We start from the raw sequence: 25,650 nt of genomic DNA, 5'->3' as shown, positions 1-25,650 counted from the left end.
ACAAGAACAGATCACAGCTGGGCGGGGGGGGGGGGGAGGGGGGCGCACGCCTTTAATCCCAGCACTCAGAAGGCAGAGGCAGGCGGATTGCTGAGTTCGAGGCCAGCCTGGTCTACAGAGTGAGTTCCAGGAGAGTCAGGGCTGCACAGAGAAACCCTGTCTCGAAAAACCAAAAAAAAAAAAGAACAGATCACAATAGATTTCTGTACTCAAAGAAAATGTGCACCAATAAATACTACACTGACTAAGATGCACATCATAGTTCAATAAGACTCTCAGGACTAACACCCTTTTGTACTGTCTATTTTAATAGGAGGCCTGCCTGTGTTGAATCTTGGCTAGATTTAGTGAAATATCAAACCTGCACTCCAATCTTGGGCTTAGGATCTGACTCCTGACTATTGACTATTATAAGTGGTCTTTTAGATAATTAGTATTTTTCATACACTCATGTCTAATTGGACTTTTGGGACAGGCCCAACTCCATATTAGATGAGGCTAAGGTCAACACACTGTACTGTCTTTCTTCCCTGGTCCTCACAGAAATCTTAGGTGTTGGTCTGGATATCTCGCATTTCGGTCAATTTGTCTCAAAATATAAGTACATAGCTCAAAATTAACTTGTAACTTTATCTTTTTTTTTTTTAAATAAAAGACAAAATGAAGGTAAAGAGTATTTAATCAGCAATAAACATAAATATTATGAACTATTTATTAAAAAGTTCTATTTTCTCTTCAGAAATTACATTAGAAACTTACATCTGTACATACAGAACTTAAAGTTAATTTGTACTTGAGTTTAAAAAGATAAATTAGAGGTAAAGAATATTTAGCATAGTCAGAAATATTTAGACAAATACATCAAACCATTTATTATTAAACAAGGTTTCATGTAAGCCTCCTGTCAGGAGACAGCCTCTAGTTTTTCAGAGTGAAGAACAAGAATGGATGCTATTCTGAGTGGGATGTTGCTGTGTTGCTCAGTGTGGTATCAAATTTTGGGCTCAAATGATCCTCCCACTTCCCCTTCTAAAGTGCTGAGACTACTGTGTGTGTGTCACAACTGGCTCAGTTAATTTTAGCACAGTCACCAAGGAGGGAATGTATAAGAATTCCACAGAAATAGTCATCAGAATGATATATCATCCAGGTTTGAATATTTTTCTACTATGAAATATCTTCTTTGTCAGTGAATGCTTTTCTGGGTTAAGTTCTTTGAAGGGCTGGTGAGCAGTCTGCACATTTAATTCCAGAACCAAAGCTGACAATGGTTAATTTGCTTTCACCTTCCTTTTGGCTTCTTTATGTTTCTTCCGACATTCCTAAAAAAACATAAAATAAGAAGCTTTTATCAACAATAAACACAAATTTCTCACAGTCAACAAAGTACACTTAAAGTCATAGAAACTCATTCTACAGACACTTCTGGGATGCACCGACTGTAGCCAGACCTTGGCTACCTTGTGGGTTCTTTTCCCCTTTCACCCTTCTCCCTTTCACCCAACCCCTTCTTCCTTCCACCCTTTCAACCCTCTAACACTACATAGGAGCGAAAAAAGGAAAAGGATAGACAGGGAGAGGGTCGATGTTACGGTTAGACTACTTCCTGCTGATTGGGGAGTCAAGTTCCTTGAGGCAACTTTGAACTTTGCTATCAGGATATCTAATTTTTTCTGTTTTCTTTGCTGTGCACTGAATACTCAACAAACCACGGCTATCAGCAACCAATAGCCACAAACCACTAACCTACCCTCTCTCTTGGAGCCATAGCATATATACTCACTGAAGAGTCCCCAGAATTCCAATTGTCACACAATCACAGAAACCACACTGCCCCTGCTTGAGCACTGGGTAAATCATAGCTGCTCTAGAAAGCCTGAAGCAGCACTATATCCCCACACTTGAGATTAAAATTAAAACAGATTCCCATAATATTTCTGTGTTTTTCAAAGAAACCAAAATTCTCACTACAGAGTCTATTCAATTTTTGGTTTTATATGGTTAGGGAACTGTAACTTAGGCTTTGAAAAACCTCCTGATTACCCGTAACTTAGGAGACTGGCTAGAAATAGACCAGTCACTCAAATGAGCCAGTCTTTAGTGCCTTGACATGTAATGTACACCATATCGGTATACTGTCATGTCCTGTTAGAGTCCACTGAAAAACTGGCCCTGGAAGCAGGGATTCTCCTACTGCCCTCACTGTGCAGCTAAATATGTTTTTATCAAGGATCCTCTAAGAACCCTTGTCTGGGGTTGGACTGACCCATGAACTGTGTGGCAGGGAGGAAGGAATATCAAGACAGCTCAAGAGTAAAACTGTGCCCTTGAGAACAGCTAGAAAGTGAGCCACTTCCAGCAGACGTTACTATGTTATTCTAGGATAAAGTGTCTGTAGTGGGGAAGAGAAGTTGGAAGCTTAGCTATGGGAGGCTCAGGTATGGACGGAAACTTAATTGAGAACTCCAGCTGACTACCTTAAAGGGCCTTTCTACTCCATTTCTGCTGGAAAGTTTTGAGTATATGATTTGATGAATTAAGTCAGTCAGTCAATCTGTCTATCCTTCCTTCCTTCCTTCCTTCCTTCCTTTTTATTTTGGTTTTCTATATACTTAATGAGCTCACTCATTAAAAATAAAAAAAATCTATCCATGGCATCTAATTTTCCAGACAGAACATGTCATAGTTGAAATAAACAACCTCAGTTCTTTTTAGTAGTGTAATTCTAAGAGTTAAGTCATGCTCTCAGCTGTAATTTTATAATGTGTATATCTTATTTCTATTGTTGTTATACTAGGGAAGAGTAATACTAATGCCATATCTTGATTTGGAGGAAATCAATATGGAGAAACATAACTCACCAAAAGGAGACTACTTGTTCGGGCTTCCCAAGAATTCCTGCTAATACTACCTCCCACACCACTCCAGAATAAGTTAGATCCTATGGGAAAAACAGAAGCATGAGGTAGCCAATTACTTACTATTAAAATGAACAATCTGATTAGTTCATCATCAGCCTTAGAGATTTCATGTAGACTTCTAAGGCAGTGAACACTCTTGTATTTTAGCATCTAAACAAGTCCTTATACCAAAATAAGATGTGGCTGATAATAATAATGAACAAGCAATGAACATGGTAGCAGAGGCACACCTGGTCCTCAGAATGTACTTTATAATGGATGTGAATAAATCAAATTACAGAAATGACCAAAATTTCCAGACAGCGCTACTGTGTGAAGTACATAGTACATAAGAATCACATTATACTCCTTGTCCCACACCACTGAATGGAAGAATGGACCTACCATGAAGTCTGTCGTCATTCTCAGAGAAAAAGAAAAATCTAATGGTCTCCTTTGCAGGAACCGCTTCTCTGAAAAGGGCAAGAGGGAGAAAGGGCAGAAATTACTTTCAATATATAAGAAGAAATTATTACAGCTGGTGTGACAGTGTGTGCTTATAATTTGGAAAGCAGAGGCAGAGGATGAGGAATTCCAGGCAGCCTTGGCTATGTAATGAGTTCAAGAGAAGCATAGGCAATGTAAGCATGGTCTAAAAAAAACAAGAAACCCAAGTAACAAGCAAAACGCAAACAGGGGAAACAATAGTGAAATTATAAAATGTCCCTTTAAAAGTGTCTCTGCGCTTTGCTCATGTTATAAATGACCACAGCCTATCTTCCATCTACAGTTTTGATATTGAGGAATTAAGCACAAACCCTAGATGTCATACTCATTCCCACTGCTACCCTGTTTGCCAGGGTTCTCTAGCTGGCACCTAACTCAGCAAAAGCATCTGATTTCCAAACCAGGAGTGTTACCATTGGCCTTTCTGCTGGCACACATTTTATCTGATACCAGTTGCCATATGAAAATCACTGTTAAAAAAAAAGGTTAAGGGCTAGAGAGGTGGCTTAGTGGTTAAGAGCACTGACTGCTCTTCAAGAGGTCCTAGCAGCCACATGGTGGCTCACAACCATCTGTAATGGGATCTGATGCCCTCTTCTGGTTTGTCTGAAGACAGCTATAGTGAACTTATATACATAAAATAAATATTTTTTTTAAAAAAAGAATTCTGAACAGAAACTGATAAAATTTGTTCTAGATGCTTGCATAATGCTGCTGAAGCATGCCTGACACTAACTTTATAAACCATGACACATGCTTACACATAAACAGCTTACCCAGGGCTAGGCTTGCTGTGATCTGCTTCTTCAGCAATATCCTCTTCTTCTGAACTACTGTCTTGGAATCGGGGATCATTTGGACAGACTGTCTTCCCACGTTTCACTAGTTCGATTCTATAGGTGGCTATATTATTATGACAATAAAGGGCAATGCAATTATGGCTGAGCAACCACGTATTTCTAAACACAGTAAAATGATTACCTGTACTATGTAAACATGACTAAATTTCTAGTATGTTAAAACCAGATACCATCACTTTTTTCCCTCCAATTTTGGAGTTCAAATCCAAATGTCTTATTCATGAGAGGCAAATATACGACCACTGACCTATAGATGTACTTCCTAAATAAGTAACATTATCTTTTTCAATTTTAAAATACTAAAAGCCACTGTTTAGAGTCATCAGATGAGGAATATAAAATTATAAAAAGAGCTAAAAGCTAAAGATTTATAGATGAGCAATATAATTTTCAAAGAACAAGTAACCACTGCCAAAGTGCTGTTAAAAGAAGTCTATAGGGCCAGGCATGGGCCCTATAGAGTCATCAGATGAGGAATATAAAATTATAAAAAGAGCTAAAAGCTAGATTTATAGATGAGCAATATAATTTTCAAAGAACAAGTAACCACTGCCGAAGTGCTGTTAAAAGAAGTCCATAGGGCCAGGCATGGGGGCACACACCTTTAGTCTTAGCACTTGGGAGGCACAGTCAAGTGAATCTCTGTGAGTTTGAGGCAGTTCCAGAACAACCAGAGCTATGTAAAGACCCTGTCTCAAAAAAACAGAAAGAAAGAGAGGGAGAGAGGGAGAGAGAGAGAGAGAGAGAGAGAGAGAGAGAGAGAGAGGCCTACAACTTAAGATGCACTGACTGAAAGCTGAGTCTTTTCACACAGAAAAACATCAAGTAGAACACAGAGTACATCTCATTTATGTTTTGGAAAAGCTACTATGGTTTCTGTAGGTATTTTAGGAGTAGCCCAGTGATGAAAGTAGACATGCATCTGTAAACACATAGTGCTTTTTAAATTTTATTAAATCTGTATATGTGCCAGTGAGTATACAAGCGCTCAGAAGCTAAAGGAATTGGATCCCCTTGGAGATGGGAGTTATAGGAGGTCATGAGCCACCTAATGTGGGTGCTGGAACCAAACCTGGGTAGTCTACAAGAATAAAACATGTTCCTAACTGCTGGGCTACCTCTTAGTCCCATGCACTTTGCTTTAAATGCGCATCTTTGAAGCACATCACTGAAGTTAGCTGTGTATATCTGTCAGATAGTCATCTTGCCTTTTATAGGAAACTACCACAATGTTGGGCATACATCTTGAATACAGGTAAAAAACAGTCTTCTAAACGAAGTCTTACAGGGTTTCTCTTTATAGCCCTGGCTGTCCTGGAACTCACTTTGTAGACCAGGCTGGCCTCGAACTCAGAAATCCGCCTGCCTCTACCTCCCGAATGCTGAGATCAAAGGCATTCGACACCACCGCCTGGCCTAAACAGTCTTAAAGAGGCCAAGACAAACAAACTCTTGAGTTTGAGGCCAGTTTGAGCTACATCTTGAGTTCCACGGTACCGTGGGATACACAGTAAGACCCTGTCTTCAAAGGGAAAAAGAGAGCCTAGAGAGATGGATTCGAGTTTAAGAGCACTTTCTGATCTTTAAGAAGACCTGAATTTGGTATGCAGCACCCATATCAGACAGTTCACAGCTATAGCTGCCTATAACTCCTGCTCCAAGGGATCCTACCCCCTATTCTAGTCCTAGAGGGCATTTAGACACATACAGACACATACACTCTCTTCAATAGTTTAAAGAAAGAAAATGGGAAGATTTTACATTTTTTTATTTTTAAATCTATGGAACTTGTTAGGGGTGGATCTCCTGAAATTGGATATAAAATTGTAGGACTTTCTTTTACAGTTATCTCTACATTCTGTCAAATCTAAAACAATAAGCTTTGAAATAAATGGCATATTGATGACATGGTGTAATTGTATAAAACCAAGAAGGCTATCTTTTTCTTCCTTTCTGTAGGCCCCAACACTTCCAGCTGAAATGAGAAACATGATTTAAATGATGTAGTTTACTTGTTCCTGACTATGTAAACAAGGAACACATGGCATTAATGTCTAGCCTCCACTTATACAGCAGCTAGTCTGAGCAGACTGCGGCCTCACACCTGTAGGAACATCACATTTACAATCAGGACACACTGATTCTCATACTGTTGATGCAGACTGGAAAAAGGATCCTTTACTGAGGCAACACAAAATCCATTCATTTACTGTAAGTTTAATCAAGCTGAAATTGCCTGAAATAAAAAAGTAGAAGAAAAACATACCATCCTTTTCATCTTTAGTGGTTGAATCAAAAAAAGAGAATGTAAAGCCAGTGGTCTGCTCGGACCCACATGCCGGTGTCGCAGCGTTCCTGATTTTCCCAGTCCCCTCTCTAGCACCAGCCTCAGTCCTGGGCGCATCTTCTTCCTTTTCATCTGCGTTGCTTATACTTTGGAATATTTCTTTCAAATCTGTAGCAACGTTGTAATACATGTCTTGGGATACCTCAGGCAGCTTCTCAGCTTCTTCCTTTTTCTTCCTCCGTTTTGCCTTACTGAAATGACAAATGGACGTGCCCAAAACAAAGACAAGCTCTGAAAAGTCTCATCATCAGGAAGGGTAAACTACTTAGACACTTCTAACTTTATCCTTCAATCTTGAACAGAAAGATTTTTCTTTTACACACATTACCTCTGATAGATGCAAACACTACACATGAGCATTTTCCTCTCACGCTGTAAACCAAAATGTAGGGATTGAATTATCATCATAGCTTTTATGAGTGTATTCTCATCTACAAAATGGATGTGTTAAACCTGATGGCTTCTAAGGTTATTTTAAGTCTTATACTTCTGCAATTTTTATTAAATCAATAGGGAAGAAATCAACTAAAAATCTTTTAAAGGTGAATTTTAAGTTTGATAAGTCTATTATCTTTTGCAAGTATTTTTAGATTGTCATCATTACTGTATTTTAGAAATGAATATATTTTGTTTGATCTAAGAAACAACATGTTTACAATATTTAGATTTTAGCTAATAGAGTAAAATGTCTACCAGGTAAGAATCTATTTCATATAGTATATATAAGAAAAAGCAAAAATTATTAATGTACTATTTAAAATGAACATGAACATGAGTGCTCTATATAATTGTCTTTTTTTTTTTGGAAAGAAAATGTTATTAAAAATATTTTGGTTATTTTTGTGTCTTTGGTTTTGCTTTTCAACACAACACAGGGGTTCTCTGTGTAGTTGCTCTGTAAACTAGACTAGACTGGCTTTGGACTCATATAGATAGATCCAACTGCCTCTGCCTCCCAGGTGCTGAGATTTAAGGCGTGCCTAGTGAAAAACAATTGTTTTCATAAATATATTCTGATCATGTTTTTATTCTCCCCAATTCTCAAGTTTCTCCCCACCCAACTTTATACTCCTTTTCTCTTTAAGCAAACAAAAACATAAAAAAAAATAAACAAACAAAAAAACCCACACATCCAAAACACACACAAAAAGCAAAATCTACAAAAAATACTATTGAGTTTGTTTTGTGTTGGCCAACTACTCTTGGATATGGGGTCTGCCCTGAAGTGTCGTTAATATACCCAGTGAGACACCATAAGAGAAAATGGACTTTTCCTTGGCTATCAGGTATCAACTGCAGATAGCTACTTGGTTAGGGGTGGCAGTTTATGCCCACATCTCCCTTTCAGGGCTGGGACGCCATCTGACTTGAATTGGTGCAGGCATTGTGAGTGTTGCCACACACCTTGAGTTCATGTCTAATTATGTCTAGAAGACACTGTTACCTTGGAAGGATCATCACCTCTGCCCACAGTAGCTGAACTACTATATGGTAACTCTTAAATTGGTCCTTCATATTTTTAAGTTGGAAGTAAATTTTCCATTCCTGGAGCACAGACTCAACTTTGCTATCACTAGCATGTAATTTCTAAGACCAGAGTCATGGCAAATCCCTGAAAGGTCTTGAAGCTGTTAGTTGAAACCACATGACCTTTAAGAAGGTGATAGGTAGCCAGGCGTGGTGGCGAACACCTTTAATCCCAGCACTCAGGTGGCAGAGGCAGGTGGATTTCTGAGTTCGAGGCCAGCCTGGTCTACAAAGTGAGTTCCAGGACAGCCAGGGCTACACAGAGAAAACCTGTCTTGAAAACCCAAAAAAAAAAAAAAAAAAAAAAAAGAAGGTAAGGGCTAGTAAAGTGTATTGGGAATTAGAGGAGGAATTCTAGAAACACTGATAGCTGTGGTAACGTAGACAATAGAGCACACAGCTAAACAGCACAGAAATCTAGCTGAAGAAACATCCAAACCACTAAAGATATTTTCTGTTTTTTTCTTTTCTTGTTACAGTAAAATGTTAAGAGGAAGAGTAAAAATAAGAGGGAGAGGTTTTTTCCTTTTCTTTCTTTTTACAGGAAACCAGCCATGGGTTTGAAAATTCTTAAATCTTCAAAAGGCAAATGACACGAAATTTAAGAAATGGTTCCTAAGCTGGGCAGTGGTGGCGCACGCCTTTAGTTCCAGTACTTGGGAGGCAGAGGCAGGCGGATTTCTGAGTTCGAGGCCAACCTGGTCTACAAAGTGAGTTTCAGGACATCCAGGGGTACACAGAGAAACCCTGTTTCTTTTTTAATAATTTACTTATTTGTTTTTACATATATGAGTATGTTACCTGCAATGTATGTGTACCACATGTGAACCTGGTGCTCATACAGGTCAAAAGACAGCATAGTGTACCCTGGGTCTAGAGTTACAGACAGTAATGAGCTGCCTTGTGGGAATCAAACCTGGTGCATTGGCAAGAGCAACAAGTGCTCTAAAACACTCAACCATCTCTCCAGCTCTCAAGAATGGCTTTGATAGGCTGGAATAATTGATGAAAAAAATAACATTATGCAAAAATTATATATGTGAGTTGGTGCAGCTGTTAAGGGAATTGACTGCTCTTTCAGAGGACTTAGGTTCAATTCCCAGCATCCACATGACAGCTCACAACTGTCTGTAAACTTCAATTTGTATGTAACTTCAATTTCTGGGGCCCAAACCTCTCTTATGGCTTCACAGGCACCAGGTGTGCATATGATGCATAGATAAACTGCAGGCAGGACACCAATACACATAAAAGTTACATATGACACAAATTTCAATGTCTACATGCTTTTCTACTACCAAAGTAAAGAGAAATATTTATAACAGAACATATGTGACCTGCAAAGCCTAATTTCATTAACAATTACTCCCTTACAGAAAAACCTACAGACTTCAGTTTAAAAATAAAACAAAACTCTTTGATAAAGGCCTGCACATAGCTAAGGAACTTCACTTATTCAAAAAGAAGAGTTATTATATAGCTGATTAATGTTACTAACTCAGCAGCCTCAGTAGACTTTGAAAGGAAAACAGACTCCAACTTACCTTTCTTTTTCTTTATCTTCTTCTTTTCTTTCATAAATGGCATGGTCATGCTTTGTTGGGTCATAATGTATGATATCCCTGTGTACAACAAATAAAGATTGGAAGACACGAATTGAAACAATGGCAATTCATAAATTGTCACTATAAAGACTTTAATTCAGGGGCTGTGAGGGTTAGCCTTAATTGTTAGCGTGACACAATGTAAAATCACCTTCAGAGAGGCTCACGGAAGCAATGTCTACATTAGACTGAGCTGTGGGCATGTTAGTGGACAATTATTTTGATTACATTGATTGGGTGAGAGACTCACTCGTGTGGACACCACCACGCCCTACAGAGTAGAGAACGTTAGCTGACTGAAAGCATACAGCACTCATTGCTCTGTTTCTGACTATAGGTGAGTCAGCCAGTTCCTTCAAACTTCTGCCTCTCTGATTTTTCTACCATGATGAATTGCGATCTCAAATTGAATTGAAATAATCCCCCTTTCCCCTAAGCGACTTTTACTAGGATTATTTTGTGCCAGCAACTTGCAAGTAAAAAGGCTAAATGTTCATCAAAAAGAATTATCATCTTGTTATAAACATTTAAATCTATCTGAGTATTCCTGGATCCTTTTTAACCTTAAAAATTACACCCAGGAGTGGTGGTACACATCTTTAACCCCAACAGCACTCAGGGGGCAGAGGAAGGCTTGTTTCTGTGAATTCTGAGCCAGTCAGGACAACATAGGGACCCAGTCTCAAAAACAACAAAAACTAAAATTAAAAAAAAAAAAATTGTCTTATCAGATCAGGTAACTACTACTATGATGACCTGAGTTTAAGCCTCAGGACCACATGGTGGGAAGGAAGAGGGAATCCAAAGCTACCTTCTGATTACTGTGTGCACACGCGCATGCACGCGCGCGCACACACACACACACACACACACACACACACACGTTTAAAAAATTCATCTTAAAGCTGGATGTCATGGATACACACTTGCAATCTCAGAACTCATGCAGAGATGGCAAGATTACTGTCACATATTTGGGACCACCCTGGGAGGTTCCAAACCATATATAACTATTTATAAGGGAAAAAATGTTTTGAACAAATAGAGGCATATATAGATGAATTACCTATGCTTTCCACAGCTTGCACAAAATAAATCTCAAAGGGTAAGACAAGTTTAAATGAGGTACAGAAGAGAAAACTAATCACACACTGACAGCCAATTAGAAGCTAGATCCATGGTATCTAGAAGTTAGACTAATCCAGTGGTCCAACCTTCCTAATGCTGTGGCCCTTTAAGATAGTTCCTCATGTTGTGGTGACCCCAACCATAGAACTATTTTGTTTCTACTTCATAGCTAATTTTGCTACTATTATGAATTATAATGTAAATATCTGGTATGCAGGATATTTGATATATGACCCACCAAAGGTGGGTCTACAGGTTGAGTAATGCAACTAATCTTTTTAAAGTACTCATTTGAAAATGCCTATAATAAAATTTGTACAGCTTAATATTTAAAGCCACTTCCAATTGGTTAAGCAGTAAAGCAGTGCTGCTATGACATCATGAATGCTATACACGAACTATGTAAAATTAGTTTTTTTCTCGCCTGCCTGCCTGTCTTCCTTCCTTCCTTTCTTCTTTTAAATTTGTTTGCTTTGTGAGACAAGGTGTCTCTGCATAGTTTTGGCTGTCCTGGAACTTGCTCTGTAGAACAAGCTGGCCTTGAACTCAAAAGATCAGTCTTGGCTGGGCGTGGTGGCTCATGCCTTTAATCCCAGCACTTGGGAGGCAGAGTCAGGCAAATTTCTGAGTTCAAGGCCAGCCTGGTCTAGAGTGAGTTCCAGAACAGCTAGGGCTACACAGAAGAAACCTGTCTTGAAAACCCAAAAAGAAAAATTCCCAAATGCTGAGAAAAAAAAAAAAAATAAAGCTGGTAACTACCACACCTGGACTTAAAATTTCTTAAAGTGAATAACTGGGTTAAAGAAAAGAACTTTTTTGAAGTCTAGCATGTCGACAACTGTTCTCTCGGGTATTTTATGAAGGACTCAGCTGAGTTGGGGGTATAGCTCAGGGGAAAAGTAACTGACTAGCAGACCACTAGCATCTCTAGAATAAAACACAAAACATTAGTTTAAAATTAAGTTCACTAGGCATTTATGGCAAACGAAAACATCATGAATGCGACATGCGGTAAGCCATACTTAAATTTCTTAGCAGCCACTGATCCTTTGTTTGTTGGGTTGTTCATGTTGATGTTCAAAACACTTTGCACAACATCCAGGGTTTTCTTTTTTTCTGCAGCAAGCTCGTCTTCATTCACTTTATCTTCATTTAGCTCTGGGGAAGAAGAGTAACTAGTAATCTCTTGACAAGCACTGCTTGAGAATTCTCAATCAAACACACATCCAAACATATTCAAAAGTACACCGAATGACAAGTTTAACCTTGTATTTGTTAATGTACCTCTAAGACTTCTTGCCACAAAAACTTAGAAATCACATGACTAGCAAATGAAATACCCAACTTATATTTGCAAATGAGAAAATAAAATCTAGATTTAATAATGTCTTTGGTGCAAGTCTAAACATTATAAAGACTAAAAAATATAACACACACACATGTGACTTAAGAATATAGAGCTAAAGTGATTACAGACTCTAATATTTCTTAACACTGTAAATGTGTTATCTAGATTACTTGCTAAGTTTAAAACTGACAACCAGTGAATCAATTTTAATGACTACTAATGTGACATTTGCTTCGGTCTTTGATTTAGTAGTAAATACTGAAGAAAGAAGACCCTGTACTTTACGCACATCAACTCCATAAGTTGCTAGCCATAACTAACAGAAACAGACAAATACTAGAGAAACAAAGTTCAATAGCTAGTTTAGAAAAAAGCAGCATCAAAAGTTAAAACTGTCAAGACTCTTTCAGATTAGTGCAGGAAATTACCAAAAAAAATCTAGAATTATTAATCTGATTTATGTTCTCTGCAGAAAAGCCTGCAAATTTTCTAAGGTTCAAAACATGACTATTCATCTGGACAAAGAAATATTTTAAAACAAAACACAAAAGAGGTGCACATCAGATTTACTCAAAAAGCAGAGAAATCCAAAGCTCAAAAGGACTCAAGTTCTTCGACTGCGAAGGGAATGGGAAGTGCCCAGGGAAGGGAGACTCACTCGTGGTGGCCAAGTGAGGGCACAGCTAATGGATAAATTTGGACTTACTACTGTGAAAAATCTCCAGGAAGTAGAATTACGATACTTCTGATGACATCTTTACTGTTAGGAACATCCAAATAAGAATGAATGCAAGAAAATGGATTTAAAAAACAAAAAAACAAAAAACAAAAACAAAAACCAAACTGGGCTGGCAAGATGGCTCAGAGGATGAAGGTACCTGCCTCCAAGATTAGCAACTTGATTTGGGGCCCAGAATAAACATGGTAGAATAAGAGAACCAATACCAATAAGTTTTCCCTCTGAATTCCACATGCACAGTATGGCACAAGTGTGATCACACACATTCTCACTATGAAGAAATAATATATGTTAAGAAAATAAAAGCATCTAGCTGGGAGTTATTGTGCATGCTGTAATCTAAGCAGGAGTCTGAGGCAGGAGGATCACAAGTTTGATACCAGCATGGCCACTGCATAGTGGGAACCCTATGCATAGTGGGAACAACAAATGAACCAGCATCCTAAAACCAACCAACCCATCCCAAAACAAGCACCCAGGGTGTTTACCAGAGGAAGACAAAGGCCCTTACTATTAAATGTAAATTAGACATCTTCTGTGGTTTCTAATTTAGTATAATTAAGTTATACTATATAATATATATATATAAAATATAAAGAAACTTAATAGCCATTAATAAACATCTGACTACAAATTCAATTCAATTCATTTTAGGGTAGTTTCTTCCTGTGTTATGCGAAAAAGAAACACCAGGTGACTTCTTACATCACTAGCTTTAACACTTTGAACAATGAAATAGTTACCTTTCTGTTCGTCCTCACTGTCACTCTCTAAAAATCTAGAGTCCATGCGGAATCTTTCATCACTTCCAAACTGAGACTGCAGATCCATAAGCTACACAGAAAATAACATTGTCATAAGCACATTTTTAAAAAGTCTCTAAGTGTACCTCCTCACACCCTGAAATTCATATTATCATCTGCATAAGTGCATTGGCTATGAACCAGTAAATAAATACCCTACCCTAGAACTACCCTTTCCTAAACTAGATTTTAGGATTACCTTCAAAACTTAGACATGCTGCAACTGTTTCTATTTTTAGTATCCACTAACCTTCTGGCCAGCTCTGCCCTCAAACTGAGGTTTAATGCTGAACCTGGTGCTGTCCTCCTTGGAATCTGACTCTTCATCATCACTGCTGTCAAACAGCTTCCCAGACGATTTACTCACAGATTCCTGCTATGCGGATAGAAACAAAGATGGGCATTAACCAAGGCAGGCAATCACCATTTTCTTCATAAAGTTCTTACTTCACACTTAAAAACCAATACTCCAAATGCATCCAGAGGAACAAATATGTGGTGGGCCAGATGAAACTCTCAACTCAGGAGTAGTTAATTGGACTCCTGGATCATTAATCCACACACCCCCTACCGCCACTTTGATTAAAGGAATTAATTATTATATGCAAGGACACTTCTTACAGTCTAGCACGAATACTGATGTGAGCTTATATATGAGGTAACAAACAAGTTCATGGGTGAGAAAAATCTCCAAGAGCCCTGACATCTCAGGGTATTATGGCTTGGGCAACCCTGGTTCTCACCTAGGATTTTACACAGAAGTGGTAGTTGTGTGGAGCTCCTGGTTAGGTACATACTGTAGTACCAGATGGACACAGAAGTTTTCAAAGTTTAAAAGCAGCCTGGGCTACACAGCATCCTCACCACAAAAAGAAAAGCAAAACGGGGATTCTACAAAGTAGATTAATGTTTGGAAGGTCTTACTTTCATCAGCACCTTTGCTGGACAGCTTTGCTCCTGAGTGGATGTCTCTTCCGTTTCGCTTTCATTATCAGAAGCAAAGACAATGTGTGTTTTTTTGTCCTCTGGATGACCATCCTAGTGAAACACGAGCAGCATTACATTTCATGACAGCCAGCTGTACATCTATGTCCATACCCATCATCATCTTCTCCCATCTCCTATCCTTCTTTTCTTTCTTCAGGGAATAACATTATCATCTGCTATTTTTCCAAAACAGCCTCAAGCCTCCTTTCTCTCTGTATCCAGTAACAACCAAATTCTATTAACTTGACCTCGGTATTTTTAAGAACCACCACTGGCATGGTTGTGGACCTTGTCATCTGAAAGTTTCTCTTTGCTTCTAGATCTGACCCCCATTATATGTATTTTTTAAGCCATGGCCTGAAGGATCTCTTAAAACAAATTTTATCTATAAAGATTCAGACACTGTAGGCCTCAGACAGTGTTTGTTGTGTATTAAACTATTAGGGCTGGATGATCTGTGTATTGTAATGTGATAATTCTCATTTCAAAATGTACACACACAACTAATCTTCAATGCCTTGATTAAAGTTCTTCAGTTTTTCACAGCTTTAGGAAAAGTCCCACTCCCTGCGGTATCTGTATAACCCATCCTTCCCAATCACTGCTGCTTCATTTTTTGCCTTGACACTGTCTATAAACACTAGTGTCAGGTCGGGCAGTAGTGGCGCATGCCTTTGATCCCAGCACTTGGGAGGCAGAGGCAGGCGGATTTCTGAGTTCGAGGCCAGCCTGGTCTACAAAGTGAGTTCCAGGACAGCCAGGGCTATACAGAGAAAACCCTGTCTCTAAAAACCAACCAACCAACCAACCAACCAAAAAACACAAGTGTCACTGAAACTATTTCCTTTTAGGCAAGTGGCTTCCTTTTGTAGTAAGATCTTTCCTCTTCCTTGCTGCCTACCCACATCAGTCTAATTCCTTCTAATTCTTTCACATTGCTCTGTATGGGTTGAGGATACCTAACTTCTTTGGTGTTCTAAGAGACTGTGACTGCCTGCTTGCCATACAATGAATGCATCAATAACTGCATGGGTCTCAGTACTTAACCATTATTCTGTGCTGTTGGAGGAATGAACAAGGACTCACTACAGTAAATGCCATCAAGGTTTATACTACTCTTGCTGTAATTATTATACAAATTAGTTTCTTAATGAGGTGATAAATTATAGATAACTTTGCAACTGTTTAGTATAGACTCAATAGCACAGGTGAAAAGTAGTGAATGTGAAGAGGACAATGAGCTCTATGAGGATACACCCACCTACATGACAAAGAAAACCTGGACCTTAAGAACACTCTTATTAGATCCATAGAATGAAAATGCACTCACCAAATTTGCCAATGCACTATGCACCAGTTTTTTCTGTACTTCTCTGGCTTTCTGCCACGCTGCCAAGGCTGCCAATCGCTTCTGGTTGTCATCAGCATGTTTATCCTTAGCATTTATACAAGATGCATTACTAACAGAATGTGAGAAACCAGCTGTGCTTTTCTGAGGATCTTCCCTGGGAGACACCTTTGATGGTTTCTCAAGAGATGTGAGGTTGCTTAAATTGGTCCTGACTTTCTCTAAAGCTTTTCTACTTTCAGGCCAATGGCAAGCGTCTCCATCAGAGTCTACCTTGTGACTGTTTGCACTAAGATGTAGGGATGTTTTAGCTTTTAATGGCAATGGACATGGGAGAGGATTTGTACTTCCCTTGTCACAACTAGTAGAGGACATTACTTTATGATTCTGGTTCTCCAAAGTACACTGTCCTTTTGGAGGCTGAATGTGGTTTGGGTCATTCACCTTCTTTGCAGGTTGGCATGAAGTCAGTTTGCTTGATGAGCCATTAACACACTTGAATCCATTTTCCACAAAACTTCTATTGTGATCTTCATGTTTTAAGGAACTGTGATGCTCACTGACAGTATGAAAGGCAATATTCTCTTTCAAAGTTTTGTCTACTGACTCCTTTGCATAGAGACAGCCTATTCCCTTGAAGGCCTGGAATTTTGGCTTTAAGATATTTTCCTCTGATTTTTGTTTGCTGTAAGTGATCTCTTCCTCTAAAAGGGAGGCCACAATCTCCTCAGGAAGAATGCACTGTTGTCTGCCATTGTACAGGTCACCAGAAGTCTTGGGATTCTTGGAGGTTGTGTCAAATTTGCAGTGACTGACATTTTGTGGACTATTAGTCTCACTGTCTTTTCCTGGAAACTTCTGATGACTGCCAGCCAACTGCTCCAAGTCAGCCAAAGTGAGACTCACACGGGGACAGTTTTCCATCAAAGCTTTATATTCTTCATCTTCTTCAGACTCTTCACTGTCGCTGCCACTGGAGTCAGGTGGAAATTTGGGATTTACAAACTTTACTCCATGACACGGGGCTGATTCTTTGTTGCTTTTAATTTCTTGTACTTTTATACAGTCATTAGAAGGTTCTATCTTTTGAAAAGAACTTTTCTTGTTTACAGGCCTTTCTGGTTGTAGAAATTTTGCACTGTTTTTGACCTTAGCATTGTTTTTTTTCATTGCAATAATTTCATCTGTATCACTTGAATCATATTCATAGTTATTTCCTAAGCTCGCTGAAGAAGAAAGTTTGTGAATATTTGATTTGAAATCATCCCTAACAACTTCAAAAGTATCATGTTCAGACTCATTGACTGAGGAATGCCCAGGTTTCTCTCTGTTTTCCTCTTTTGCAATCAATATCTTTAATTCATCTTCTGAGTCAATGTCATCATCAGACATGCTACTTTTATTCCAGATAATTTCAAAGTCAGAATTATGAAAAACCACATGTTTAGGTTTCTGAGTACCAGAACTGGACACAAGGAGTGGTTTAGAAGGAGTGATAGTCCTAGGGGCTGTCCCGTGTGCAGTCACAGGATGCGTTGATTTGTTCCTCTCCATTACCTGATTAGTCCTTAGACAAATATCAGAAACCATGGACTCCATGGGATCATTGTTCTTCTGCACTTTCTTGACCTTTTGAGGAGGGATATGAAAGTCAGAGAACTCTCCTCGACGTTTCTTACTCATAGGGTCATTGCCTCCTTCCAATTCCCAAGTGAGTTCAGTTATGGGAGTGGTTTCTGTCAAATTCTCTGGTATCTTTTTTATATTGTGGCAGTATTTTGATGGATCATATTTCATAATGTTACTCAGTCAAGGACAAAGCAAAAGCAGCAGGTGTTAGGGAAACCTACCAATCTTATGAAACAGGAAAGTTGTGTAACCTCGAATAAGCCCTCTATTCTATCTTCCTTCAATTTCCCAGCAAACAAATGAGGACTCCACATGGTAAGCCTCTAGGCTTTATGAAGGTGAACTATAACACATTCAAAGCTAAGCTCAAGCACCAGCACTATCAGATGGGAGAAATAACTTGGATGATAAATATTACAGCAAACTCTCTGATACATACACACCCTCTGGCCAGATTTTCAAAGTCTCAGATAACTGACCTTGAGGACAGACATCTTCTCACTTTGGATTCTATACTATTCTGCCATACACTATTTCTTGCTTACCAGTCAGCCTATTTGTACCTAGTATCTTCTTTTTAGAACTACTTTATACTATCAGTTTTCTACCAATTTCTCCTAAGTTTTCTTTAACAATGGCCTCATTTTTTATTCTCACACTGCCCCATTAGCAATGCCTTGTGAATCCCTATACAGTAAAATTTTGTTTGTTTTTTGAGACAGGATCATAGTTCATAGTCCCAGTTGGCCTGGAACTTGCCATGTAAACCAGAGTAGATTTAAACTCAAAGAGCTGTTTGCCTCAGCTTCCCAAGTGCTGGGATTAAAGGCACCAGCTTATCATAGATTTTTGTATTAACAAATGACAATGTTTCCTTGGCATTCATAATTCGTATCACCTAACTACATAAAACTTCGTATCACCCATTATTCTCAACGTGCTTTCTACATGTAGATGACTTAGAGCTAACCTTGCAGAGAAAGTTACAAATATGCTGAAACAATTAAAACTTTATTGATAGAGGCAGTAAAATTCTAAAGCTATTTTTTTCCACCATTACTCTGGGAAATAAGTTATTGTGAAATGCCAACCAAAGGATATTTTACGCTTTTGTTGATTCTTAAGGTGAAGAACAGGTAAGACTCTTCCAAATTTACTCACAACCCAATTCTAAAAGATAAAAATAAATAAATAAATAAATGAGAGGACTTATGATTATCACAAATATAAGCAAAATAATACAAAAATGTAACTTTTTTTAAATGTTGAACTCACTTAGTTTTCTGATAATAAAAGGTATTAAAGAAGTATAAGGAAACAAAAAACAGAAAAAAGAAAATTCCAACTATATCATGGATTGTACTTTAGACATACACATATACAGCTATTAAAAATGCCACCAGCCTCATATATACCCAGGTAAGTAAGGTGTTTGGCTAGCATGCACGAAGCCCTGAGTTCTATCCCAGAACCTTACGAACTAGAAGAGTTTGGGACACACCTGTAATCCCAGCACCTAAGATGTAGTTAGGAGGATCAGAAGCTCAAGGTCATCCTCAGTTGATAAGTTAACACCATCAAGCCAGCCAAAAGCCCAGCATGAATGGGATAAGAGCTCTAGAAGTCCCACCCCTGCCAAGAGCTACTGGTAACTGATAGCTCCTGGGAGAGAAGAGTTAAGTTTCCTTCTGGAACTGGCAACTGAAAGGCTCTAGTCCTGAACCTATCTATGTACACACAGATTAGTACTAAGCGGAGTCAGTGAGGAGAGAGAGAGAGAGGGAGAGAGAGAGAGAGAGAGAGAGAGAGAGAGAGAGAGAGAGAGAGAGAGAACACACACATTAAGTTGGGCGGAAAGGTAGTGGTGGGAATACAGAAATTAGAAGGGAAGGAACAGGAAATAGATTTGATCAAAATATATCATATGCATGTATGAAATCCTAAAACAGTAACGATAAAAACAAATAGTGCTGAAGCAAGTGAGAAAATAAATAGCAAACTTGGGACCTGTCTGTCCATCAAACACCTATGTCCTTAGGAAGAGTCTCCACCTAATTTGGATATCTCTATATATAAAATGGCGGGAAATTGTGCTGACTGAATACTTACAACGCAGGTAGAAAATGAAAAACAAATAGGCAAAACCCACAACCTATAGGTCAACTGCTCCAAAGTAGAGAAAAAGCATCGGCTTTGGCTGTCAAAACTACAAATGTGAGGTCTCAAGAGACACGACTGGCACAGTCTACCGAAGGAGACTCACTTTATGTCCTGGTACCTCTGTTCCAGGCACAGCCTTCATATGGAAATCTACTCCTCCCATCTTTTCCAATAAGGTGGTATTGCCTACGGTTGATTTTTCTTTCTTTGCTTTTGCTTCTTCTCTTTCCTGGGCCAATCTGAAGTGAAGTAGAAGTAAAAACAAACCAGCTATGAAAATGTTTAGGAATGCCATTCAGGGAACCTAAGTGAGCACCAAACATCTTTACAGTGTTAAAAGAACAAAATAAAATAAAATATGCTTTTGTTTGCCTATTTGTTTTTCCAAGCAAGGTTTCAATGTGTGGCCCTGGCTGTTCTGGAACTTTCTCTGTAGAGTATGCTGGCTTCAAACTCACAAAGATCCACCTGCTTCTGCCTCGTGAATTCTGGGATTAAAGGCGTGTATGCTACCACTGCCCAGCAAAAAGAATAATTACTTATACTATTTTCCAAACACACTAAACATTTTTATTGTAAGAAAGACTAGAAAATAATTGAAAAGTGAAGGGTTTCTTTAATGCCACATTTTGTTAACATTTGGCTACATCAGCTTACATATTATTCACAAAAATGTAAATTGCAATCTAAATAATATCCCTCCCACTCCTGTGCTCTGCTACAGGAGGTGCCTCAAACTTCATGGTAGATAAGAGAGCACAAACCATGAGCTACACTGATACACTTTTTTTTTTTTTTTTAAATGCCAGGACAGTGTCAATTTCAGCATATCATGTATGCTAAGCAATTGGTCGTGACTACATATCCAACCCTTTCTTCCACTATAGTCTTAAATGTTTCCCATTTTGAAAATTCCCAAATGAATCTAATTTATTCCCTCTAAAAAATCAGCTTTATGACTACGAAAGCTCTAATGGTTCTTATACAATCTTGCTCTGAAATCACATATAGAATTAGTTTTATACAATCTTGTTATGAAATCAAATGCAGAATTAGTCTTCTGTCTCTGAGGATGGCCCCATAGGCTCATATATTTGAACACTTTGTCCCCATTGAACTGTTTGGTCAGGTTAGAAGATGTGGCCTTGCTGAAGGAGGTGTTTCACTGTGGGTGGGCTTTGAGGTTTCAAAAGTTTAAGCCATTCCCAGTTAGCTGTCTCTCTTTCTTGTGGTTGTGAATCAGATGTAAGCTCTCAGCTACTGCTCCAGTACTATGCTTGCCTGCCTGAGGAGCTCCCAAATGCAATGCTTAGAAACAGCAACACTAAGACAGTCTCATATGTATATACCTTCTTTCTCTTTCTTTGCATGACACATTTAATGGCCAAAATCAACATATGTAATTTAGTATCATCTGTAATAACATAACTCTAAGACACAGGAAACTATACTTTTTGACAAAAACCCTGAGAAATACTTTCACACTTATAAGACATCCTCACAGATCATGCTACAGACATCAAGAGGTAGAGTTTAAATGTCTTTTAGTAAAAAGACACTGTAGTAACAGCCATTTCTGATATTATGCAGGTAGTTGTTACAAAAGAGGGGAAGCCTAAGAAGATTGTATTAGAAAGGAATAATAAACACATACATATATACTAACATTTCTGTTGCTGTGATAAAATGTCCCATATAAAAAGCAACCTCGGGAGAAATGATTCTTTAAGATTCCGACTCTGGGTTCATTATAGTTCACTGCAGAGTAGTCAAGGCAGGTACCTGAAGTGACTACTCACATCCACAGCAAAGAGTAGAGACAGAATAAATGAATGCATGCATAGTCCTCAACACCTCTCTCTCAAACAATCTAAGGCTTCAAACTAGGAAATGGCACCATCCACTCTCAGGCTCAGACTTCCCACATCAATGAAGGAATCAAAATAATCTGCCACAAACAACCACAAGCCAACCAGACACAGATAATAGTAATACACATTAGAATTCTCTTCCCAGCTTATTCTAGGTTGCATCAAGTTGAGAAGCAAATCATGGCAACTAGTAATATATTACTCAATCGTTTCAAATTAGTTAGGTAAACTTATAAAAACAATTACACTATAAAGAAATGGGTTTAAATAAATGTAAGGCAAATCTTACCTGTGTAAAAAGCTTTCTTTTGCTAGCTGAATTTGTAGTGTTCCACCTTTCCATTTTGTTTTGTTTAAAATAGACATACCTATAAGGTAAAGAATTGACAAAGTTCATTCCAATGCAAACTCTATTTCAGCAAGATTTTTTTTTCTAATTACTTAGTACTAGGAAAAATAGGCTTATTTGTTAGAGACACCTACATGTCAAAGAAAAACAAATAAATTAACAAGCTTATTTTAATTTCATGCTTGAGTGTGTATATGTGAGTGTTAGAATGCTCGTTTGTGTGTGGGTGCCCATAGAGGCTAAAGAGGGCATCAGATCCCCTGGAATCTGTGATTGTGATCCAACCATGTGGATGCTAGGAACTGAACTTGGGTCCTCTGCAACAGTAGCAGGCGTTCTAGACTACTGAGTCAGCCCTTCAGCCCCAGGTTATAGCTTCTTATGATCCCTATTTCTCAGGTACTTGAAGACTAACAGAAAATTACGCATAAACTCTAAAGCAAAACTTATGTACAATTTGTTTATAGACTCATTTTAGGAACTTCTGGTAAATATTCACTACTTTGTTTCTTTTCCACATGGCAAATAATCAATTAAATCTTTTCAGGGTGAACTAGAGCACATTTTGGGATCTTGTAGCATTTTAATTATTGTCCTTAATCCAATTATCACTGCACAGCAGGTACACATCAGCTAGTGAGGGCGCTATTGTGCTAAGTGTTGTGCCCTAGTATCTCATTTTCTAGTAACTACTGTTAGCTTCCTTAATGTAAGCAATAACAACATTTCCCAAGCAGTAGATATTTAACTATGTACTATGTATTATTTAACTTACTCCTTATAATAACATTATTAGGTAAGGCACTGTACCTTCTACCTCATATATATTCTCAGCAAGGATAATCTCTTCACAAATGAAATGATGAAAGGCTGACTGTCCTCTCCCAGAGGCATGTGCCCTTCACTTACTTTTTGATGCCTTTTGCTTTTTTTGACTTCCAAGAGACTGCAGTACTTTAACTGCATCAACTGAATGATAAATCATTTCCATCTTTTTAGTCACTGAAAGCTAGTATTTATCCTTATCTCTACTAATCTTATAATAAGAATACCACAATTTCAAAGATATGCTCTGACAAGGTCATATTCTAAGGTCCTTTCATAACAGGTCTTACTGACAAAGGATTGGCTGCCCCAAAAAAACAAAGAGACTGAGGAAAGGTATGCCCTTAGGACAAGTGGGATAAGTGTAATAGGCAATTTCTATGACAGTTTGGTCCTTTGTTCAAATTGTTGAAAACACTAGTTTCTGAGCAAAGTACCAACGTGTGATACCATGCCTTCTGACACAAACACATCTGAAACCTGAGATAAAGGGCTCCAGAATTCTCTTGATCATGGTTGTCCATCTATACAACTTCTAAGTGACTAGCAAGGCTTAGATATGGAACCAAAGTCATTTCAAGTTATATAACTACACTGACAATTAGGATAAAAAATACACGATGATCTTACATTTCTTCAGGTCCGCTTCTGTTATTTGAATGTTAACATATGCAAAGACTTTCTGTGAATTTCCTACCAAAAAAAAAAAGTTGATTTAAAACCTTATCCAGAAAACAATGTAAATCTCAACAGCCCTCTCTTTACTTCTTTTTTTGAGACAGGGTCTCTCTATTATATAGGTCTGGCTGTTCTGTAGACCAGGCTGGCCTTGAATATACAACTGCCTCAACCCCCTGAGTTCTAGATCAAAAAATGTGAAACACCACATTCAGCCTTAAAAAGCTATCCAAGTTCAAAAAGTGAGTTCATAGATATTTACTCTTTGAAAGAAAATACTTTTTAACCTCACCTGCATTTTTATAAACATGATCAAAATATTTCAAAATGAGTAAGAAAAAAGCCCCTGAAGTAATCAGTTCAGACACCGCGATTGTATGTTAGTGACACTCTACTCAATAAGATAATGTTAGAATGTTGACTCCTAAAATTCAAAGTACAGATGTTTTAGAAATTCAAATGTTTTGTACTTTTTCTGGTTTCAAAATTAATTTTCATCTGAAATAATTCCAGGACACCATACATGATGTTTAGCGCTAACATTCAGCTCTGGGATTGCTTTCTCCTGTAATGTCACCGACGTTGTCTGTCTTTAACTACCTCGGGTTATAGATTTACCTTGGTCATCTTTCCGAGTGATGATCTCCACGTCAGAAACTTCTCCAAATCTGCTGAACTGACTTTGTAGGTCTGTCTCAGAAATGCCCTGTCCAAGTCCACCCACAAAGAGGCGCTTCATTTCTCTGTTGGCTTTCATGAATGTTGGGCATCTATCTGGAAAAGTTAATTTTGGACAGAAAAACACTTTAATAGTTTTTCAGAAATATAACACAACTCTTTCCCCTAAAACTTCTGCGCCAACTTCATCTTATGAAGATATCTTCATTTGTATCGCTTTCAGATTTTATCACTGGATATTTTACAATAGCCCTTCATCCACATTCTCAATGAACACACTTTGAAACTGCAGCACATCCAGATATCCGCTCCCAGATTCGTTCTCTAAACAACCACAGCTATTGTATCTTACCCTTATTGGTTTATGTGAAGTACTGCCCCCCCCCATTCATCTCTACATTTTTTACCTTAACCGATACTGTCAAAAATAGTAAGCTAAAGGATAAAAATGCCTTCATCCCGGAGCTCCAGTCATAACAAAGTCTGCAATTACAATAGTATGGCAAAATACAAGTGTCCCCAAAGCGCTGTTCAATCACAAAGAGGGCAACTTAGGTTATACCTAAAATATTTTCCCCACTGTGTGCCTGTATTGTTCAAAGCAGTTTGAGTGGATCTCATCGGTCAGGGGAGTCGGAGCGCTTATGGCTTTTCCCAGTGCCATTCAGAAAACAGCAGTGGTGGAGCAAGGATCATAGTCAAGTCTAATGTCAGAACCTGGAACTGTTAACTCTGTCCTACCAAGATTGCTGGAAACGGTTTCCAGAGGTCTCTCCATCACGTTTAGCTCTGGGCAGATGCTCAGCTCTCGCTCAAACCTTCCGCAACAGTTGGCTGTCTCCGTCCAAGCGAGATCACTAAAGAGCGGCAGGAGCCCAAAGCAAAGGCCGGCAGTCTGGCAAAGACCTACCGTGGACCCCTTCTTGGCAGCCACCGCCCCATCCTTCCAACCCCGCCTTCTCTCTCCGAGAAGCCCCCAAGGAAGGAGAGGAGAGGAGAGGCTAAGCCCAACAGCCCATCACTTCTCACGCGCAAACACTCTCTCCCTCAGGGCGCTTCCCTCCGCTCAAGCGCGGTGTCGCCCCTAACGTCTAATAACACGTGCCGGCAAGTGCATCTTCCTTTCCTTCCTACAGGGTTTCCAACCCAATCTCCTAAGGTTCCGTTGTCCCGCAGTTCCAGAGGGCTCTTTATTTCCTCCGCCTTCGCTTTAACTGACGTTCTGTTAGTTCTCCTCCACGTTGGAAAACTGACAGAGGGGTAAGAAAAAAATCCGTAATTCCTACAGGAAAAGACACTCCGCCGCGTGGTTCCTGATTTCCGGAACAGGTAGGCGGAAGTGAAGAAGCGGAACCAAAATAA

The 25,650-nt window shown here is 38.7% G+C and overlaps 1 protein-coding gene across 8 annotated transcripts; it reads right to left on the bottom strand.

Moving 5' to 3' along the window:
• Positions 1-661: 661 nt before the first annotated feature.
• Positions 662-25,629, bottom strand: Nol8 (nucleolar protein 8). Of its 8 annotated transcripts, none has more exons than XM_021215348.1 (17): positions 25,030-25,629; positions 24,229-24,384; positions 23,563-23,625; positions 22,048-22,126; positions 19,991-20,126; positions 18,829-18,897; positions 16,081-17,898; positions 14,688-14,801; positions 14,014-14,136; positions 13,704-13,794; positions 11,896-12,031; positions 9,686-9,763; positions 6,534-6,805; positions 4,184-4,310; positions 3,306-3,373; positions 2,862-2,941; positions 662-1,322 (listed from the first exon to the last, which is right to left on the bottom strand). In XM_021215348.1, the coding sequence occupies exons 1-17, from the start codon at positions 25,064-25,066 to the stop codon at positions 1,272-1,274; spliced, it is 3,498 nt and encodes a 1,165-aa protein (XP_021071007.1). In that variant the 5' UTR covers positions 25,067-25,629; the 3' UTR covers positions 662-1,271. The 8 variants fall into 8 exon arrangements, with proteins under 8 accessions (XP_021071007.1, XP_021071010.1, XP_021071008.1 ...); XM_021215351.1 differs by having other exon boundaries at positions 24,229-24,380; XM_021215349.1 differs by having other exon boundaries at positions 699-1,322; positions 24,851-25,629.
• Positions 25,630-25,650: the final 21 nt, after the last annotated feature.

This window comes from Mus pahari, chromosome 16, assembly GCF_900095145.1.
Source record: "Mus pahari chromosome 16, PAHARI_EIJ_v1.1, whole genome shotgun sequence".
In the NCBI taxonomy this organism is placed as follows: domain Eukaryota; kingdom Metazoa; phylum Chordata; class Mammalia; order Rodentia; family Muridae; genus Mus; species Mus pahari.
The sequence above is the reverse complement of the archived record's forward strand: the minus strand, read 5'-3'. Positions and strand labels throughout refer to the sequence as shown.

Coding starts and splice junctions, on each gene's coding strand:
- Nol8 (XM_029547578.1), bottom strand. CDS start 25,066: ATGGAGAGACCTCTGGAAACCGTTTCCAGCAATCTTG. Junction 14,140..14,687: donor CAGCAAAGGTGCTGATGAAA/GTAAGACCTTCC, acceptor CTATCCGCATAG/CAGGAATCTGTGAGTAAATC. Junction 13,795..14,013: donor AGGGCAGAGCTGGCCAGAAG/GTTAGTGGATAC, acceptor TTTTCTGTGTAG/CTTATGGATCTGCAGTCTCA.